This window comes from Polistes dominula, unplaced genomic scaffold (assembly GCF_049000335.1).
Source record: "Polistes dominula isolate Pdom_NZ unplaced genomic scaffold, Pdom_raw_medaka contig_20, whole genome shotgun sequence".
NCBI lineage: Eukaryota > Metazoa > Arthropoda > Insecta > Hymenoptera > Vespidae > Polistes > Polistes dominula.
Window position 1 is genome coordinate 955,454 of NW_028301147.1, and position 22,621 is coordinate 978,074.

The 22,621-nt window shown below is 33.6% G+C and overlaps 2 protein-coding genes and 3 long non-coding RNA genes across 9 annotated transcripts in view; 2 read left to right on the forward strand and 3 right to left on the reverse strand.

Annotated features, from left to right (window-relative positions):
* LOC107067404 (43 kDa receptor-associated protein of the synapse homolog) overlaps positions 1-10,586 on the reverse strand; it is a 20,818-nt gene extending 10,232 nt beyond the window's left edge. Inside the window, exons 1-2 of one of the 3 annotated variants that reach the window (XM_089177165.1) lie at positions 7,465-10,586; positions 353-569 (exon numbers count right to left, since the gene is read on the reverse strand). In XM_089177165.1, the coding sequence (XP_089033291.1) occupies positions 353-569; positions 7,465-7,502 (255 nt within the window). In that variant the 5' untranslated portion in view covers positions 7,503-10,586. Of the gene's footprint in view, positions 1-352; positions 570-676; positions 819-7,464 lie in introns of those variants that run through there. The other 2 variants (XM_089177166.1, XM_015322885.2) reach the window with 2 other exon arrangements.
* LOC107067407 (uncharacterized) lies at positions 1,165-4,614 on the forward strand. Its single transcript, XR_001475850.2, has 3 exons — positions 1,165-1,465; positions 2,436-2,531; positions 2,634-4,614. It is a non-coding gene; the product is annotated as an uncharacterized LOC107067407 (long non-coding RNA).
* A 1,467-nt stretch (positions 10,587-12,053) lies between the features above and the next one.
* LOC149030881 (uncharacterized) overlaps positions 12,054-22,621 on the reverse strand; it is a 56,216-nt gene continuing 45,648 nt past the window's right edge. Inside the window, exon 5 of the long non-coding RNA XR_016178177.1 lies at positions 12,054-13,076. This is a non-coding gene — a long non-coding RNA (uncharacterized LOC149030881). The remainder of the gene's footprint in view (positions 13,077-22,621) is intronic.
* LOC149030882 (uncharacterized) lies at positions 17,153-20,252 on the reverse strand. Its single transcript, XR_016178179.1, has 3 exons — positions 19,668-20,252; positions 17,582-18,744; positions 17,153-17,494 (listed from the first exon to the last, which is right to left on the reverse strand). It is a non-coding gene; the product is annotated as an uncharacterized LOC149030882 (long non-coding RNA).
* nau (myogenic-determination protein nautilus) overlaps positions 20,461-22,621 on the forward strand; it is a 36,567-nt gene continuing 34,406 nt past the window's right edge. The window contains exon 1 of one of the 3 annotated variants that reach the window (XM_089177167.1): positions 20,461-21,466. In XM_089177167.1, coding sequence (XP_089033293.1) covers positions 21,195-21,466 — 272 coding nt within the window. In that variant the 5' untranslated portion in view covers positions 20,461-21,194. The remainder of the gene's footprint in view (positions 21,467-22,621) is intronic. The other 2 variants (XM_089177168.1, XM_015322886.2) reach the window with 2 other exon arrangements.

A 22,621-nucleotide genomic window follows, 5' to 3' on the forward strand; every position in this document is an offset into this window, starting at 1 on the left:
TTCTATTTGAACGCTTATGAAAGGATAGCGTGACTCTAATTCCGATTCGTGCCACGGTTGTGAACTTGATAGTGACCGATAAAGTCGTGGCAAACACATTCAACGAGATAAGTGTACTACTAAGGGCTCGTATAACGAAAGCGAAGAAGCGTGACGATTCACCAAAAGGGAAAGTCATGCACTTGAGTTTCTCTCTCTCTCTCTCTCTCTCTCTCTCTCTTGAATTTATCAAATTGCAAATTTTAGAATGAGATTATTTTTCAGATTGGAGAATTGAACTTTTTGATTATTTAGTGATTAATTTTGAAAATGGAGATACATATGTATATGTGAATTGAGTAATAGTACTCACCCTTCGACGAGCTAATTGTTGATCCAATCGCCACCTGCATCCTACAAGACACTCCCATAAACCAGTACCCGGCCTGTTATGTTGATAATGACCATTCCCACTACCATTTTGATGACGATAATCCTCTTCCGCGAATTCGCAAACATCGAGAGGATGTCTCGAACCATCAGGGCTACCCAATAAAGCGGTCGCCGATAATTGATGACTCGCCGATCCACTGTAACATATTTTTTTTATTTTATTTTATTTTTTTTATACACACAATTTGTATTAACAATATTTTATACAAATTTCACTTAAATTAGATTGAAATTGTAACAACACCTTTTTTTGATACAACAGATCAACACTTTAGAATACATTCGTTTTTATTTGATAAACGAATGTGTCACATTTGAAATGCACAACAAAAGATAATCGTTGGATGGTTGGGAGTTTATATCGAAAAGTAACTCGTACATGTGAACGTTGAACAAGAAAACTCGGAACAAGATTATTAGCTTCGTTACTAAGGTTCTCTTTGAAATAATGAAAATAAAAGGTAAGGTTATATATTTGTGTATGTAAGCGTAGGTGTAAAGTGTAGATGTATATGCACGTTTAAAGGGTAGACTTGTCGTTGTCGTCGTCGTCGTTGTCGTCGTCGTTGTCGTCGTCGTTGTCGTCGTCGTCGTCGTTAGTGGTGGGGGACTCGTGCTTTTGTGAAAGCTCAATTGTATCCGCCATCTCGTGGAGCGTGCAACTCTCCTCGGTACACTCGATACGCTTTTGCATACGAAACCGAATACGCTTGAAATGACATGTACAACAAGCTACAAAACGTTCTCGACGAAAAGATACCAAATGACAACCTTTTGAAAATTAGAAAATCATCTGACGGAATATCAGCTAAATTGGTGTTATAACGTAACGGAAATAAAATCAAATTTAACTCTTAAAGTTTAACCTTTTCTTTTTTTTTTTTTTTTTGTAATTGTGGTTATCAACTTGCAAACTACAAATTAACGCATCGTGAAATGAAATGTAGGGATTTGAGAGAAATCAAATTGTTCGTAATATTGCAAGTTCTGGGACGAGAACACTTGGCAGGATTTGGTATTTGTGGTATTTGTGGTAATGAATTTTTATTGATATAAACACCCTATAAATATATTTGAAGTTAAGGGTTAATTCAAACCATTCGTGTTTCTTCTTTTTTTTCATATTTATTATACTATTCATTTAATCACTCTTTCTCTCTCTCTCTCTCTCTCTCTCTTTATCTTTCTTTCTTTTGTGTTTTTCTCGTGTGGAAACGTTCAGCTCAATATTTGTTATCCATCGAACTTTGTCGAAGTATCTCTGTGCGATGGGTAAATATTTGCTACTGTACACACATATAGGCAGTTTAGTATAAAAGCTCGTAAGCTAGTATAGCTAGCTATCGTACTCAATGGTTAGACCTTCCTTTCTTTTTTACAAGCTAACGCCATTCGTTTGACTCTTTTCTAAGTGCCTTTTTTACATTTCAAAGGGATACATATTTATGAGAGACTTTAAATGTAACACTATATACTCTATATATATATATATATATATAAGTAAAGTATTACGTTCATTCTATCTACGTAGTTAGACGATACTTTTGTGTTTGAAAAAGTCAGGATTTATCAACGTTGAATCCACGATGACAATGAATGCAATGAAACAAAGATAGAAATATAATAAAATATTAGCTTTATTTGCAATTAACTTCTCAAAAGATATTATTATTATTATTATTATTATTATTATTATTATTCGTTCAGGATTAATATACAATTTCAATTTGAAAACCAAAAGGATATTATTTCAAATTTCCATATAGAAATAATATTCGAATGACATCGTTGTAGTATCATTTTATCGAAGCTATTAACGTGACTGTTATATTTAATGTGGTTTGTTTAAAAAATTGTCGAAAGGGTTTTTAAAGAGGTAATAAGATACGTTCGATAAAATATGATACTATCTTGAACATCAGGTAACTCACGTGACGTGAGTTTTAACGTTAACTACGTATGACCTCGTTATAGTCGTTTAAAAATGTAATCAACGTTGAAAGGTTAACGACTATGATGAAAATGACGAGTCAACGACAACCTGGATGATGATGATGAAGAAGACGAAGAAGAAGAAGATGAGGGAGGATGATGAGAAGGTAAAAGTAGAGGAAAATAAGAGGAAGAGAATGGCAAGGGTGGTGGCGTTTAAGCTGACATGTACTCCTATGTCTGACGGGGGTTCCTTAATTTATTTCCAGGATGAACGGAAACTCCGCTACGAGATAAAGCGCACTTGGCCAGAGTCCCAGAGTTTGAGTTTCGCAAACTCTACATCATGAAGGTTGTACATTCTCCGGAATCGCACCTACTACCCACCCAGTTTACCTCTAACTCGAGAACAGATCATGTACTGCAATGCGACCAATGCGGGTCATCCTATCGAAATTTATCTTACGCGAACAGGATTGCTCGCATATTTCTATATTGGATACAATGACGATGATTAGGGACAACGAGAACAATAATCGAATATTTTAAACTTCTTTTTCGTTTTTATTTACTTTTCTATATTTCTTTTTTTTTATCCATGCATTACTACGAGTTACATCAAAATCTTTGAAGATGATATTTTAGAGTGTTTTAGATATTTATCATTGACAAATTAGAATTTTCTAATATTTATATATATATATCGATTACGATGACTATCGTACGTCATAAAGATCGACCTTGTTGCTAACGTTATTACAAAAGACAAACAGCTTAGGGAAGATTACGAAACTGTTGGGTGTCGTAACCATCAAACTCATGAAATCCAATAATTATCCTGTCGATACGACCTTTCTCTACGACAAGAAACACTTGACAGTCTCAACGATTGATCAGCATCAATGTTTTTCTTTTTAATTTAACACATTTTTTTTCGTTTTTTTATTTTTTTTTCGATACAATCCAAAAGAAAAGAAAATACTCGTATTGAAATGAATGATTAATCTTTCTAAGAAAAATTTGGTTGACAAAACTACGTTGTTTTTAATGTTTATTTTATTATCACTTAACCCTTTTTTTTTTTTCTTTCCTCATGTCAGTAGAATATTTATCCAAGACACACGTATATTATACATCACCTGAATCCTGACAGCTCATTTGAAAACTCAAGCAAAACCAACCAACCAACCAACCAACCCTTTTGAAATCTTCTCGTTTGTATCATTACTCGCTCGAGTTTCTATTGTTCTTGATAAAATCCTCGTTAGAAGGAATATACGCTTGCCAGTTTTCGTTTAGTTCTCTGACGCACGTCTACGTTTTTTTTTCTTTCTCTTTATTATCCGTCCAAGGAACACACACACACACAGATACAGAGACATACAAATGAGTTCTTGATAAAAGATAATATTCTTCATTTTCTTATACCCCTTCTAGTATAAGTACAGTATAATAAAACGTAGAAATATATTCTTGGATAGAATGGAAAAATACAAAATGTCAATTACAGATTTGGAAAGAATAATCGAACTTGGTTGGTAGAATGATCGTAAAAAAAAAAAAAAGAACAAGAAAAAATATAAAATGGTACACAATGAAAATTTGTTCTATGTGAAATAACCACGAGAAACATAAAGATTGTGTTGCTGCTTGCTATAATATCGTCTACGAGTTTATCGTCGAAACGACTACGTTAACCAAATTAATATCGAACGAGCTATTGCCGACTTTATAGTATGACGTTGAAAGGATCAGTATATATATATATATATAGGTTATTTTATGTATATATAGAAATATGTGTGTGTGAGTGTGTGTGTGAAAGAGATGGCGAATTATCGCACGTATCACACAGAGTCCACGTTTACGTCAAATCTGACCACGTTTGTCAAACAGATTACGCGCTACTAAATAACAAAGCTTGGCACGCAACTAGAAATTTATGCGTCTAGCGTTTATACGAATAATTAATGAATGCATTTGGTGCACTAGCGAACCATCAAGAATCGCATAAGTTATCAATGAATAATATTTATTTAATAAATTATAATAATATATTATATTCGCTATATGTTCACATATGTGTATGTGTCTCTTATATATATATATATAGGGGTGCCCTACCACACTGTAGCTCACAATCAGTTCGATACACACGTCTTTAAGTCAACGAATTTGTTAATAAATAAATAATATTGCGATTATAAATTGAAATATAAACTATCCTATCTTTCAAGTTAGATGAAACTGCACACAGTGTGTAAAATTTGATTTAAATCTGTTCAATAGTTTAGGAGTCCATTGCGGACAAACAACGTGTGTACTGTATGTATTAAAAAATAATAGTTATTATAGAATAAATTATAGTTTGATAATTGTTTAGAAAATTTTCCCAATAATGTTTTATTTTTAATTTTTATTTATTTCATTTGTTAAAGTCAACGTAGTTCAACATAATCAACGGTGCATGCTGCGAAATGTTTCAATCTTTTTTTTTTTTTACTTTTTTCTATTTATAACAAAAATGTTCTATGGGAAAGGTACGTTGGTAACAAAAAAAAAAAAAAAAAAAAAAGAAATCAATTGATTAACATCTTCAATGGTAGTAATTAAAACACGTGTTGGAAAGTTAACGAACATTAGTGAACTGATAGATAAGTAAATGTTTTAATCTTATCTTAGTAAAGGAACACACGTCTATAATTCTCGTAGTTCACGTACGAAATAAGAAAAAGGGCCGGGCCGTAGGACGATTGAATTTTCTTGTTAGCAATCGCGGTGCTCGTACGGGGCCGGGAATACGGGCGGTGTGCATCGGAATATAGGTCAGCAAAAGAGGTCGCAGGTGCCTCGCCCACCACCTAGTAAATGTGGTGGGAAAGCAATAGAGACAGAGTGAGACAGTATGAGAAACAGAATGTGTATATATGTGTGTGTGAGAGAGAGAGAGAGAGAGAGAGAGAGAGAAAGGTACATTTCGCTGTACCGTACGATACACCACCACCACTATCATTACCAACGTTGTTTCTGCTGTTTCCGCTTGCAGCGTTCTGTCCTATTCTACGTTTATGTGAAATATCAACGCGTAAGCTAACTCTGACTGAAAACAACACCAACGAACCCCTACCCTACCCCTACCCCCCCCCTATCCCCCAACCCTTTCTATCCTCTTATTCTTCATACGTGGAATTTACGTGTATATTTATGATACGTGGATTTATTTCTCTCTCTCTCTCTCTCTCAAGATGACGTATGTTTTCTCATTTTATTTTCAAAAACTATTCCTCTTATTTGTTTCGGTACAATTATTAATGGTTGGTAGTTCAAATTGACAACGCATGAAACAAATATTTTACAATTATTATTATTTTGTTTGTTTGTCTTCTTCTTCTTCTTCTGCTTGTTCTTTCCGTTACTTCAAATTACGCTTATCATTGTCCTAGGTTGTTGCATCAGGGTTGTCGTGAATAATACAAAATATTAATAAACCCATTGTTTTTCTTTCGCATCGATTAACAAAACTGCAATCCTTAGAAAAAACGATACGAACCAACGATATATTTTGTTTTATTTTTGTCAAAAGTCGTGTTGTGTTGTGTCGCGTCGCGTCGCGTCGATAAAAAGAGAGAGAGAGAGAGAGAGAGAGAGAGAAAAATTGGGAATGAAAAATAAAACAAAATAAAAATAAAAATAACAATAAAAAAAAAAAAAAATAAAAAAAGAAGAAAGAAAGAAAAATCGGAACGTGGACGAGTAGTAGTAGTACCTATCTCGGTCGACTAAACATCGGTGTTTGGAACGTTAGCTACCTAGGTTCCTCCCATCGTAGAATTTCCATTATAGCGTTGAAAACTCTTCTTCGATGGAATGTCAAGCGCATCGCGTATCTTCTTCCTTTTGCGCGTTTCCGACGGCCTTCATTGTTCTAAGCGTCATACACGCGTATATCTATATCTATATATATATATATATATATATATATATATATTGTAACCTTCCAACTATATATACACAAATACCTAGTATAAAACACATGCATACATATATGTATGCAGCAAACTTGCACGATTTTTACGTTACTTTATTTATTGCACTTTTTCCCCCAGTTTCAAGGACTCTCTTCTCGTCTTCTTTCATCCTCTCTCCTCCTCCTCCTCTTCCTCCTTCTCCTACTCCTCACCACTCTCGTATTTATTCTATTGTAACATCTCAATTGATTGATTTGTATGAACCACCTTTCACGATTACGTCAAAACCCTTATCATCGATTATTAATTCAATTTGAATAACATCGCAGGAAGAAGGGGAACGGGGTTAAAAAGGGGGTTTGAAATCGACAACCAAATAGGAAGAAAATCAATCGAATCGATGGAGAATTTACAGGGGGACGGGGGAGGGAAGGGGAGGGGAGGGGCTTGGGGGCAGGAGGAGATTTTACGACAAAATTCTGACGAACGTTCTATGCGGATTGTAAAATTCATTTGATTTCATTTGAAAGGATACAAGCAACAATTTCATTGTTCATCGATACCGATTGTACGTATTAGAAATGTGTACACACACATACATACACACATACTCATACTCATATACCATCTATGGAATATTTGAGTTCGATGCATGATACGGGAATAATCCGATAGATTAGAATTTTGATGATATTGAAACTTGCTTTATGGTTAGTTGATAGAAATACATTACATGCGCGTTTCTATTGATATGATACTAGGGGTGCCCTGTTACACGTTACTGTGGCTCACAATCAGTCCGATACACACGTCTTTAAGTCAATTGGGATTATAAATTGAGATATAAACTTATCCTATCTTTCAAGTTGGATGAAACTACACACAGTGTGTAAAATTTGATGAAAATCGGTTCAATAGTTTAGGAGTCCATTGCGGACAAACAACGTGACACGTAATTTATATATATGTATATATTAATAAGAAGATATAAGAAATATTTCAATATATATTAATATATATGTATGTGATATATATATATATATATATATATATATATATATATATATATATATATATATATATATAAAAGATAGGAGTTAGTATAAAATTCATAGAATGCAATGAAACTTACCCAAGGTAATCCCTGGACGAAATGGACTCCCATGACATGGCTGGATCTCTTCTTCTTCTTCTTCTTCTTCACCACAATTTTCCGTTACTTTTCCTTCTTTCCTCCTTATCACTCGTTTCTTTTCCTATCTTCTTTCTTTCTCGTATTTTTTTTTTTTTTTTTTTAACTCCAATCTCATCTCCCATCATCGGCATTATCCTTACCGGCCAAATTCTCCTCGTCGCAGTACGCTTTTCTACGCCGGCACATATTCTTTTTTCTTTTTTGTTTCTTTCTTTCTTATTATCTTTTCTATAAATTCACTTCGAAAAAATCTCTAATGCTTTTTATTCTCTCTCTCTCTTTCTCTCTTTCTTTTTTATTCTTTCTTTTTCTTATCGTATCAACCAGCTTTGCAATCTTCTTTTCAAAGGAACTGTCGTGTCCGAAGTGATTCTACATTCGCTTATGTGTATGCGTGTATTTTCCAATGTTACTTATACACAAACAACACATCTATATAGAAGAGAATATTATTCCTCCCTTCAAGGTTATCGATACTAGTAACTTCCCCCTTATAGCCTCGTTCGACTTTCGATTTCATTCAAAGTGCTGACTCCCTTTACTTATGCGAATGTATTCTTCCTTCTGTATTTCTATACTTTTATTTTTTTTTTTTTATTTTTTTTTTATATATATTAGATATTTCTTTATATTCTCTTTACTTTTGTTTATAATATTATTAGATTTATTTATTTATAATATATATATATATATATATTGTAAATGTTTTTATCTCTTTAAAGATCGTTTTTATTTTTTAGTTATATTCGTCATTAGAATCTCGGTTAAGTATTTAATTGATTAATTGATTTCTTGTCATTTGTTTAACATACAAATAAATTTGGAAATTGAAATAATCGTACAGATAAATGTATTTTGTAAAAAAAACCAAAAAAAAAATAAAAACAAAAAAAATGTTTTGTATTTGTATTATTTTTTATTTTCCCTGCTGTCACTTTCTTTGGGAGTATCGAGAAATGAAAAAAAACATTCCAAAATTAAATGTTACACCTGAGGTAGTTTAGAAATCGTAATCGGAACTTTTTTTTTTTTTTTAATTATTCTCCTCCCTTTTCTTTATTTATATATATTTTGTTGTTGTTAATAATTTGATAATTGTTTTTCAATGAGATAAACGCGTTTAGACAAAACAATCGTCGTACACCTGGCTTTTTTTTTGTATAATGTTACACATACGTACTCATGTATATATATATATATATATTTATCTGTAATATCTTTTTGTTTAATTTGATGAAAAATAATTCGTATTATTTATAAATGAGAATATTTTATCTCTCTCTCTCTCTCTATTTCTTTCTTTGTTTTATCATATACTTTCCTTCATAATTGAACACACAAGTGAAGAAAGTTTGAAATCCTTGGAGACTACTCGTCGAGTAGTGTAATAAAGACGAGAGACGAAAAAAAAAAATAAATAAAAAGGAAATGGAGGAGAATAAAAGTTCGCGATATTGACGTTGAGGTTTTTCCCGTAACGCGAACTTTGATTGGCAAGTGTATTTTATTATATTTTTTTGTTTGTTAACAGTTGGCAGTTATTTTTAATCTCACGATATAATTTAAATCCCTTTTTTTTTTTTTTTTACTTTGTATCTCTCCCTCTCTCTCTCTCTCTCTTTACATATAATATATATATGTATATATAATATATATCACGCGTTAAATGCGATAACGTCGAAATAGTTTATCTTTTTAAAACGGATGTTTCTCCGTTAATTCGTTAATTCGTTTGTTCGTTCGTTTTTATTCGTTACGAACGAAGAAAATAACTATTATTACTATTATTATTATTTTAATTATTATTATTATTATTATTATTATAATATTTTCTACAAATAAATCGTGCTCCTTGTTTTATTTCGCAATCGTTTAAAAATATTTGTCGATTAACAGCGTGCGTGGTTGGTTTTTTTCGTGTGCTCTCGTCACTACTCGCTAAAATTTGATTATCGTTAAAATATATACTTGGAAATTTATTTATTTATTTATATATATATATATCTAATAAATCGTTTTAAATTTTCATTAAGATCTAAAACAAACTTTCTTTATACTATATATTCATTTATCTCTCTTTATCTCTCTCTCTCTCTCTCTTTCTAAATATATATTTGCATATACGTATATAAGTGTGTAACTATCTCCGTGTGTATGTGTTGTGTATATTCAACCTTTCCACCTCCACTTCCACATCCACCTCTTCCTCCTCCTTCTTCTTCTTCTCTCGATATTTCAAGTCTCTCTCGTAGATCGAGAGACCTGTAGTGTAACAAACAACAAACTAATCGAGAAGCTCTCTTGTGATACTCTCTCTCTCTCTCTCTCTTTCTCTCTCGTTGAGCTCTGAAGCGAGGAAACCGCAAGCTTTTACAAACTTTCACAGATCTTAACTCAGAAGAAGAAGAAGAAGAAGAAGAAGAAGTAGTATTTCGGATAAGCTCCAAGTAATATCGAACTTTTCTACTAACTCGAACGATCTTTCAAAAATAATTCATTTCTTTTATTTTAGTCCAATCTTCCAATCATATTCGATATGATTTACATATATATATTTTTTCTTCTATTTATTCAACAGAATAAAAAAAAAAAAACCAAAAAATACGAGTTCGAATACTGTAGATCGAGGATCAATTTTGGAGCGCATAAAAGCGCCCTCTCTCTTTTTCAAGAATTAATAGAAATAAGAAGATATAACGTAGATGTTCGTTAAGTTTAAACGACGAGTTTGAACGATCTTAGCCGATAGATGTTAGGCGGGCCAAACTTGAACGAGGATTGATTGCGACGACACTGCTGAAGTTAGGAGAATCGTCTTTTGAGCTATCGGCTAAATAATAAGAGATTCGAATAGAATAATCGAAGGTACGCGATCGTTCCAGCGATTCGCGGTCGAGGCCGAAAAAAACGCTGCTGCTTTCGTATCTGGTTCAAGGCGTTTCCACATGCCGTTGATCGATGTTCCGTCCCGGTTCTGAACACGATCGCCTGCCTTGCCACCCACCACCACCACCACCACCACCTCCACCTCCTCCTCCACCTCCACGTTCTCTTCTTCCTCCTCTTCCGCCACCTCAACGACGACCGCCGCCACCACCACCACCACCACTACCACCACTATCACCGACTCCCTCTGTTATACCACCCACCCCCTCCTTACTTTTGCACCTCTTTCTTTTTCCCTACTACTACTACTACTACTACTACTACTTTCCCTACTACCTTTTTCTCTACTTCTTTCGTTTATCCTCTCATCCGTAGAAACCGTGTTCTAACTAGTGTGGACGATGATCTTTTCTTCTCGATCTTCGACATGATTTCAACCAATGTGACAAGAGATAAAATCAACGATGTTGTTTGACAATTTATAAACTATGACAAAAATATAGATCAATGTAGAATTCTATTTTTATTTTTTTTTTTTTATTTTATTTGATTTTTTTTTTTTCTTTCAATAAACGCACCCGTTTTTTTATTTTTTTTATTTTCTCTTCTAATCTTAGATCGTTTACGAACAACAACAACAACAAAAATGGGAACGCGAAAATTCTCCGACGGTGGTCGAGAGAGAACTGTCGCGCCCGAGCCGCAGCAGCCCGCAACACACGACTCTAGCAAGCGATCCTCCTCCTCCTCCTCCTCCCACCCTCTATCCGACTACCCTCTCCTCTCTCCTTCCCACCCTTACTCTCTCTCTCTCTCTCTTTGCCATCCCACTACGCTTTTGGACGCCCCCTGTCCTTTCTTCCCTTCCTTCAATCCCCCCCCCCCCACCCTCATCTACACCCCCTGTCTTCTACTCCTCCACCGTCACCCTCTCGATCTCTCCCTCTCGTTTGCTTTCGCCGACGCTTTCCACCACCACCACTACCACCATCACCACCCCTTCGACTCGCGGAGCTTCACCTACATCTCGTTACCAACCTTCGGATACTATCGGTAAAATTTTCTCTCCCTTTTTCCCCTCGATCCTGAACGTCGGCTTGTCTCACTCAAAGGATTCCACCCCCCTCCCTCTCTCTTTCTCTCTCTTTCTATTCGTCTTTTGTTTTTTCTTATTTTTCTGAGATTTCTATTTTACTTCCGGTAATGCATATTTCAATTAGTTACGATTGAGATTTCTTTTTTTTTTTTTAATCTAAATCTTTTACTCAAAGATCACCCTATAGACTTAGAATTGAAGAGAGAGAGAGAGAGAGAGAGAGAGAGAGTACTCTCAGTTAAAAAGAATGATCATAGGAAGTAGTAAAGGTCGAAATAAATCGAGCTGTCCGATCGTGCCGCAATCTTGAACCTGACTACTTGGGAGTGTTGAGTCACGTGACCCGTCCCGCCAATCGCAAGTAGTACGAGTCGAGGATTTTCACTAGCACGAGCGCTTCTAACGTCTTTCCTTGGACCGGATCTTTATCATCCACCTTTATCCAACTAATAATACTTTTCTCAAAGTAGATCAAACTCTTGATGGGAAAGAAAAAAAAATATATATTAAAATTCTTCTATATATATATATATATATATATATATATATATATATATATATATATGTGTGTGTGTATTATTATCATATAAAAAAGTTTGCTAATGTGTACACCTGTACGAAATATTTGAAAATTATTCTCAAGTTATTTGATAATAATAAATGTTTCTATTTTTTTTATTTTTAATTCTTTTTTAAGTAAATAAAAAATTAATGAGAATAATTCACTATTAATTGAATAATTTGTTAAAGCAAGTATTATTAACCCTTTCGTTAGGTGTCTTCAAAAGGGTTCGTACGACTCCGATATAGGTCGGTCGGTCATTCATACGTTGCCCTAGCATGGACGACTATTATATGAATCTTTAATGAAGAAAAAGGGTTAATAAAATTTCAAAAGAAAATGTTTCTTTGAAAAATTTCACAAAAGTTTAAAAATGCTACCAAAGTATTAATAAATTAATAAATATAATAAAAAAAATGTACTTGTAATAATAATAATAATAATAATAATAATAATAATAATAATAAAGCACGTTTTAATGATATCTATTTTGAAAATACTATTATAATTTCTTTCTTATTTAAAAAACAATTTTGTTTTTTTTTTCAAGTACGTGTTTCATCTAATATGGATGATAAAAATGTGGTACTGTAACGAATGTTACAACTTGTGAAAGAACAAGATTGCTGTATAAAATTTTCCAACGAGTTTTATCAACTTTCCCCATTTCTCATTCGATTTGTTTTATTTCTTTTCTGACTATTATTACTTTACGTTTTCATTAATTCGAATTAATTTAATATCTAGCGAATAAATTTGCATGTACCACTAGGAGAGAGAGAGAGAGAGAGAGAGAGAGAGAGAGAGAGAGAGAGAGAGTAGAAAAAAGATCGTTTGAAATATTACCTGATGATGATTTGCCCCTTTTGTGGCTCTTAATGTCCATCAACGTTTGACACCGACTGCTCTTACGTTAACGTGTAATGCCATAATGTGCCAAGTACTTGTGTGTGCGTTAGACAGATTTTCAATACACGTTTCTCTCTGTGTAAAACTCGTTTAATACTGAAAAACATGATTTTAGAAAATCTATGTCAATTTATAATCAACTTTAAACAATATTAACATTGTTTTATATTCCTATACATGATTTTATTTTCGATCTGTGATTATATACATCAAAAAGTATAATATTAACCCTTAAAGTGCACATGGGGTGTTTGAAACCACAACAAATTTTTGATTTCTCGGAAACCTATTCTATTTAAAAAAAAAAGATGTATCAAACTACTTTTGAAAAAAATTGTGAGGTCTAAATATTAAATAGCGGCTTCAAGAGACGCGTTCAAACACGTTGGGGTGTCAAACACCCACAGTGCACTTTAACTAACTTTTACCAAGTGTGCACTTTAAGGGTTAACGTAGTTTGTATATCCAAAGGTACAATTGTTGCAATTTTGTTTATTTCTTTTTTAATTTTCGTATGAATGATTTTTGATTTTCTTTACATTCGATCTGTGCATTCAATTCTCATCTCATTCTCATTATCTTTCTCCCTTTCACTTGGTTTCATCAGAATACCCTACAGCTACTTTTATTAAACTGCTTAACCACATAGCAAGATGACTATGGTGACTCTCTCTCTCTCTCTCTCTCTCATTGTATGGCATCTACGTGTTTGCCAATGTTTAACATAGTTTCTATCGAAATACCAAAGTACACACTTTATACTAAAACTAGCTCTATTATCGTTCTTTCGATTAACTTGAAATCTTTTTATATTTTTATCTTTACGAGGAATAGAAATTTTCACTTGTAACTACGATATACATACAAATGTGTACGTATGAAATATTTATTTATTTTTTTCTTTTTTTTTCTTTTACTCAAGTATAATTACAATTTTATAATATACAAATTATGAATTTAAATACCATTATAATATCATTTCTTTTTTTTTTTCATTTTAATTTAGATGATTTACGCCAATTATGAAAAAGAAAAAAAAGGGACAAAACAAAATTGCGGTTAACACAGTTGAACGTAATTGTAGTTTAACGAAGCTCGAAGCTTTCGTAATATTTTTTATTTCAGAGATAGAAAAATATGAATAAAAAAGATTTTGCAATAAAATTGATTAGATTCATTATCCACCTTTTTTTTTTTTTTTTTAATATTTTACAGTTGAAAAACAGTAACTTTGCATTAGATAATTTTAAGAAAAATGAGTAATGGTAGTAGCATAGTAACATAGGTGCTTTTTACAACGCGAGTTCTCGTCCTTATTCCCTTTATTCCCTTTTACCGTTACTTTTACTCCTTTAAGAATCGACCACTCGATGTAATCCTTTTTGCTCTTGTCCTTGACGCGAAAAATACCTCGTTTAAGGTGGCCTCGAATATTAAAGCTACGTTCTTTCCATTTTTTTTCGCTCTCTCTCTCTCTCTCTCTCTCTCTCTCTCAGCGAACGAACGATTCACCAAAACCACTTGGAGACACGAGGAGGAATGCATAAAAAAAAAAAAAGAAAAAAATAGAAAAGAAGTAAAGAACTCGGTCGAACGTTCTCGTTATTAGAAAGGAATTCACTTTTTACCACGCTCTGTCACGCGAAAAACGTTTCAACGTTTTTCTCTCATATAAAAGAGAAAGAAAGCGAATACGACAGTTTCGTAGTCGTCGTCGTCGTCTTCGTCTTCTTCTTCTTCTTCTTCTTCTACTACTAAATTTTTTTGTTCTTTTATTTTTCTCTATTTTTCAATGTTTTTCCCTTTTCTCAATTTCCTTTTCTTTTCGTTGATGTTTTTTTTTTTTATTTTTTATTTTCACGAGCCACGCTTTTACTCTTCCTTTCAAACATATTCTTTCATAAAAACATATATTTTCACGTTCGTTTCTTTACCTCGCATATCTTTATTCGATATCGACAAATTCGATTTTCAAATATGTCAAATATGTTCCAAATCTATTATTAATTTTTTATTGTCAAACAGAAAAGGTTGTGTAAAAATGAATTAGTGATAACAAATTTCACGATACAACCGCGAATAAAAATAAATAAATAAATGTAAGATAAAAAAAGTAAAGAAAATAAAAAAACAAAAAAAGGATAATTTATATTGCTCGTTTGAAGAGTATCACAAATTACCAACATAAATTTTGAATCCCTTCCTCTTGTAGCAGGAAATTAGGTAAAGAAACGATATTTTCATCTAGGATAGAAACAACTGGGTTGCCCCTGTACGTATGCTACCCTGGTAACGTACTCGTACTACGCGTAGTCTATTCGTTCTTAAGTCAATTTCAAAGGTAGCAGCAGAGAGTTCGTATCTTCTCCAGAAGTAAACTAAGCAGAAACTATGAGAGACAATAGAAGAGAGAATAAGAGAGTGAGAGAGTGAGAGAGAGAGAGAGAGAAGTGTCTTGAGTGTTTTATAGGTAAAATATCAATTTATTCAAACATTCGTTCTAACAAATTTAGTTTCCAAGAAAGACAACATTTATCTAACCGATGTATCGAGATAGATCGATAGCAACAATTCTAATGCAACTTTAGAAACTGTCTCTTTCTCATTCGTATCACTTTGACCTTTGCCACAAGTATTACCTAGGAAAGATAAGACGGTCGATACGAGCAACGAAATCGAGTGGATCCTAGGGGAAACCTAGAGGTTTTCCCCCTTTCAACTATTTTTTGTATTACGAACTTCCTTTATTCTCTTTCTCATACTTTCATCTTTATTCTATCGTTCTCTATTTCTTTTCATTTTTTTCTTTTTTCTTCGAAGGATATCGAATAAGATTCGATGGTAAAGCGGCGACACACGTCAAAGGGGTTTCGTTTTGCACTCCGTTCCATCCTTCCTTCCTTCCTTCCTTTTCCGTTTCCTTTCCTACTCTTCTTGTCCCCCCTTTTTATCCTCAAATATAAGCTTGAGTATGAGAGAGAAAGAGAGAGAGAGAGAGCACGCGCACAGGCACAGGCACGTCTTCTCCCGGTCCCATAAAAGTGGGCGAGGCATTGCCCTCTCGTGAACTTTCGGCTTTGGCAGATGTACATAGGTATCCCAGCCAGCCGAATCCTGAAAGGAGGAGAGAGAGTGACCCGTTTTCTATCTCGCTCCTTCTAACAACCCGTGTGTACTCTTTGCTTTCCACCATTCTCCTCCCTCTTCTTCCTCCTCCACCTCTCTCTCCAGTTTCTTCCTTACCCCGCAGTCAACGAGCGTATCCGAACTGCACCGAACCACCACGAGCTTGGGTCCAGCTTTTCATATGTATGAGTTCGCGTTATCCCGTTTTATATGTGTGTAAGTGGATACGAAGTGCGACAAAGAGAAAGAATAAGGGCTGACTGACTTAGATTACTCCTACTACTCACCCTTTTGCTTTTCTCTACCGAACCTTATATATATATATGTCTATATATATGTCTTATCTTTTTCTAACTTATATATTATATATATGTATTGTTATATATTATATATATAGATATATTTTTATGTGCGTGCATTTATCTCTTCCAGTATAAGACATCACGTAGCTCACATATATATATATATATGTGTACATGTATATGTATAGAGGGTGGTCCAAAATTCGTAGTACAAATGAGGTCAGGGGAAATATCATGGCTCAAAATAAAGACGAAAATCAAGAACGACGAAATAACGTGGGTGGATTTAATTTGGTAGAAGAAAAAAAAAATAAATTCATTTGTAAACAGCCGTACGTAAATAAACGTGTGTGTACGTAATTAATAATTGGTTCATTACAAATTCTACTAAGCAGCTGTATCGGACTGTTTTCATGAATGAGATATTAGGTATCAGGTATCTTCGATTAATTCGTTGAGATTTTCTATAAAATCTAACCTTGGTTGGTTAGGAAAAAGCACTTATATGTGTATCAGAAGATTTTCCACTCATCTTCTTTTATCTATTTCGTGAAAAGGGACTGAGTAGAAAAGGAGCTTTCGGGGATTTTATGGACGACGACGACGACGACGACGACGAGTTTCAACCGTCTACGAATATCGATGAGCTGCCAGCCCACCGTTGTTGGTCCAGCATTAATGCACTACGATCCTCTCTACCTACTGAGTTGGGTGCTACTGGGTACTGGGTATTGGGTACTGGTGACGGTGAAGTTCGTTTTAAAAGCTGCCAAGAATCCTGCCTCGTTTTGTCGCTCGTTTCCCTCTTTTCGCTTAGTTAGCGTTTCGACGATATTTCTTTTTGAAAATAGAGAAAACTACTGCTACTAGACTTGATTTTATTTATTTTTCTTTTTCCTTTAGCCATTTGAACCCTGCCCACCGTAGCCATATCAAGATTCGAGTCGTATAAATTAAAGGGAAAAAAGAAAATCATTTGAAAATACTCAGCAAGTGGAAAATATAATGAAAGTTCCTTTAGAACTTTTTTTTTTTAATTAAAATCGCCTTAAACCTATAATATATTGGTTTAATTTTGTTGTTGTTCTGAAAAAGAAGATAAGATAAAAAAGAAAAAAGATGATTATAAGATAAAATGAGTGATTAATTATTCTTTAATGGAGCTGTACTTACAGACCGATCCATCAGAAGGTGCAAAAATGCAAAGAGCTGTTTGACGTTGACGCTTTTTCTTCTTTCCAAAGGTAGAAAAAAAAGTATTATCTTTACAGGTTATCGGGTTATCGTTCAAGGGTGATCCTACGAAAGGGTGAACAGTAATTCTTTCACCCTCTTCTTATGCCACTTTCACCCTCTTTTATTCTTTTACTTCATTTGTTTCACTTTAACTCGCCATTGCGATGGGACTTGCTTGCTATCTTCGAGCAGTATAGTATTATCTTTTATATTTCATTCGTTTGACCAATCCCATTATCTTCTTTTTCACCACCATCACCACCATTACCCAGCATCACCACCTACGCTCATCAATCCACCACCTATCATCCCTCTTCGTAAGATATGGATTTCATTTTCTACGAGAATTAAGAGAAATCGCGTTAGAACTCCTCGTACTTATTACTACTACTACTACTACTACTACTAATACTAATACTATTATATTATTACTATTACTATTATTATTACTTAGGTAGGTGGGATTTAATTTCGAATCAAAATTAGGTTAAACGCGCCGGCCCGTAGATTTCCACGCGAACCTTACTCCCGGCCCACTTCAGCTTGGATTTTTCGTTAATTGCCTTTTTTTTTTTCTTTTTTTCTTTTTATAATTCTAGGGAGATTTTCTTCTTTTTTTTTTTCTTTTTTTTTCTTTTTTTTTATCTCTTTCCACTTTCATTTCTACATATATTTATTGTTTTTTTTCGTTTGTGATTTTTTTTTCCTTCTCAATTCCCCTTTTTCCCAATTCTCCTACACTTCGTCGTTTTTTTTCTGTTCTTTTTTTTTCTACTTGTTTTTATAATTCCTTTTTTCGTTTATTTCTTCTAGCGTTTGGTTGGTTTTTGTATGGTTTCTTTTTTTGTTCGTGCAATTTATTGAACCATGCCTCGTCGTTATAATCGAATGGGTTAATCATCAAAAGTTTTCTCTTTCGATTTGAATTCAACCATTTCAACGATTCTAACGAGAAGTTTTCATTTCGATTATTTCTTTCGTTTATTATCACCTGTTTTTTTTTTTTTTTTTTTTACAACGTTTTAATAATCGATTTTATCGTAGCTTTGGTTTTTATCTTTCTCTCTTCTGTTCCCTTTTTTCCGATCTTTCCTATTGACCTATTGTAGGGAATAATTTTTCAGAAAAGGTTTACACACACCGTGTAGGTAATAGGGTATACGTTCCTTATCTCATTTGTACTCGTCAAAAGGTGAGAAATATGATAAGGAAAATTTTGGAAAATGATAATATTTCAAGAAAAAAAAAAACTATACCCTATTCCTACTTTTCTTTTTTTCCTATAAGGAGCAAAAAGATTCCACGTTGCATGTGTTATGAGGTTTTGGAAGTAACGTCGAACGGATGATAAACGACGCTTCTTGGAAAATTCTATCTTCGTCGTTAGATTTGAAGTATTTAGAAGAATTTCGATCAACCAAAAGAAAGAGAGAGAGAGAGAGAAAGATAGATAGATAGATGGGATTATGAAAAATGAACACGTTGGACAAGAAACGGTTTTCTGGAAAAATGTCGAACAAGTTGAACACGTAGTTTCTTTCGTAAGAAATTCTTTCGATTCGTCATTTGAAAATAAATAATAAATCAATTTCCTTATACATTTGTAAACAAGGTGTTCTATTTCTCGATGATCAACAGGTCATTTGATCAAAAAAGAAAACAAAAATCATTCGAATTAAATCGATTAACACCGATTAACCACACACACACTTTTAATTTGACGATCGTACTGAGAAACATAAAGATCGGACGACTATAGCCGTCATCAGCAGCAACGTGTTAAAAAATGTGATTTATTATTATTATTATTATTAATTGGCATTAAAAACTCGAAAGTTCATTGCTGCAAATACGCAAATCTCGTCACTGTTCTCATCCCTGAACGATCCTCGTAGCCCATTCTCCTCCCATCTACCTCCTCCCATCTACGTCTCGGTCTACCCAGTGGTCTTTTCCCATTCGGTATACCCATCAGTATTTTATGCACCCTTTGATCTACCCCCATGCACGTCAAGTGACCTACCCATCTTAATCGGCGTGATTTGACGACGTTAATGATGTCCAGTTTTGTTGTACACTCAATGTACTTCCACGTTATGGGGTTTTCTCCATTCACCCAATTCCTCATCGCATTTTGCATCGAACAACTTTATTTTCTCAAACCTATAATTTCTTGTCATCCCATAACGTAAGTTGACTACGTTTCATTACCATAAAGGACTACCGGTAGGATGATTGTCCTGTGTATTCTGATTTTCAAGCACCTAGACAGCAAACCGTGAGCTGAGTAATTGATTGACATTACGTAAATTGATTCTTTTCTGAAATTCCTCGTTTATTTCGTGAAGTGTTTTGATAGAAAAGAAAAAAGAAAATAAAGAAAGATGAAACATAAGTATAAAATCGTATTAAATAACTTAACCACACCCCCCAAGTAAAGTGTCCCTGCCAAATCTAATGCATCTATGACAGTTAGGAGGCGTGACGACGGCGTGTCTAAGACGATTTTCCTTACTCCCAATTGGACGGAGTGTATTCAAAAATAGTAACGTTGGGTGTGACCAACACACACACACACACACATATATATAAATGTACGCATGCATATGAACACGCGTTTAATTTCATTGTATGTTTAACCAACAACAACGATACACATACATTCGTATTTGTAAGAGATAGATATATATATAAGTTGGTATGTGATACGCACGCTGTGCCGAAAGCTAAGAGAATATGTGAGGAGAGAAAGAGAGAGAGAAATATAAACGCACACGAAGACAAAACCATGTGGCCTGGCGGAGACACTAAAGTGCTTGAAAATGCTTGAAGGCTTCACTCCGATCTCCGACTCCAAAGATTTCGGGTGTTTGTGTTGTGTCTTTTCAAAAGATCGGACAATATCGTATCGATAAACATTAAACAATTAATAACAAATAAAATGGTGAACAAGTTGCATTATATTAGTTCATTCGTTTGATAACGCGTTGTATAATAAAGTGACGATTCCATGTACAAATCCAATATATATATATATATATATATGTATATGTATGTGTAAGTAACGTGATGCTCTTTTTATCATCGATATCGATACGAAATTAAATGAAAAATACAACACGTTGTTAAAGTATTTCTTCATGAACGTAAAATTCATTTTAACTCGAGGATCATTTGTGGGTGATTAGAACAAAACAAAAATTGTTCTATGGGTGTACTATAAAAATATATATATGAAAAGTTTTACACGAAGTTATGAATGAAATACAGTGAATGAGTGAGAAAACAAAAAGTGATATATCAGAACACAATTTTATAAAGAAGAAAGAATAATATTGATAAACTTTTGATAAGTTTCTAATTTTTTTTTTTTTTTCAATTATGAGTAAGTTTTGAATGATCATAGAAAAGAAAAAGAAGAAAATAACTTTTATTTAGATTTATAGAAATATTAATAATAAATAGTTAAAAGACGTCTCGTGTGTGTTTGTGTTTATAATAAATTTAGAATAATAATCATTGGATACTTTGTAATCAAGTTGGACTTGAAATGATGACCCTCGTAACCGATACCGTTCCGTACACGTACGACACCGTTACAAGCAGGTCGAGTTACGAGACATATCGACATCATCATTTGCATCATCTGCATCATCATCATCATCATCATCGTCATAGACACATCTATGCTTCAACGGATAACGAATATCTTTCGAGTTACGTTAGCAAAAGAGAAACGGAGGAACGACAGATGAGAAACGTAAATGCCGATAACAGTTTGGCGTCGGTCAGCACTAATCATTTTCGTCATGAAAATGTCAGGTGAGAATGAGAATTCAATTTGGTTAGGGGATAGGGAAAACGATGGAATAATAATAAGATCCAATTTTTTAAAATTCAATTCTGTTGAATGAACAATAAAAATGACAAATGATCAAAATCTATATATGCAATTAAGATAATAAAAGTAAATGGGTGTTCACGTAATTCGAAATACAGGTAGATAATTTTGGTGTTAATGGATTAATGTCAAAGACCGATATGACTCTTGAGACACGAGATGATAACGTGACGTAGAATAAGGAAGCTTGGCTTACAACGATTCTGTGTCAAGTGCATGACAAAAAAGTTAGCGTGATTTCATCTAATTGCACGAATTACGAATGTACGAGTTTTACCTTCTGTTTAAAGGAAATAATGGGATAAAACAAAAACAAACAAACAAATAAAAAATAGATTAAACTTTTAACTTTTGTTATTGGATTATACAGGACCAATGTAACCGTTGTGATACTGTAATACATTATTTTGTTCTTTATTTCATTTAATTAAAAAAAAAAAAACAACAACATGTGTGCAGATCACACGTGTTAGAAGTGAAAGCTTCAAAAAAAAAACTAAGGTTTCGAGAAAATTAGAAGAATGCAGAATATCAGGTGTAGGATTAATTGTAGGATTTATTTTGTTATAATATTATTATTATAATATTATAACATTGTCTCTTCTTATTTAGTATCTTGACCGTTTCATAGACGCCCGTTGCTCTGTTACACCGCCGCCGTCTACCGCTTCGTTACATTTTTTCAAATCACACCCATTCTAAAGAAGTTTTCACTTGAAAAATAAAAAAAAATAAAAAAATAAAATAATATATGAAATTATATAAAAAGTGTTATTTGAAAAAATGATATCTCGTTTGATTATTCCACGAAACGAGTTATATCGTTCGCGCAATTTTATTTCAAAGAAGTTTGACTCGCAGTTTGAAAAGATAAAAAGAGAGAGAAAGAGACAGAGAGGGAGAGAGAGAGAGAGAGAGAGAGAGTCCCGGCAGGGTGATCTATCACTTTCTCTCGGTTAGAATCGTACGAGTGACACATTTATCGGCGTACCGTTGAAATCGAAGTCTGAAAGTCTTGTATTTTAAACGAAAATGCGACGACGGCTTTAAAGCGCATTAAACCATTTTCACCTCGT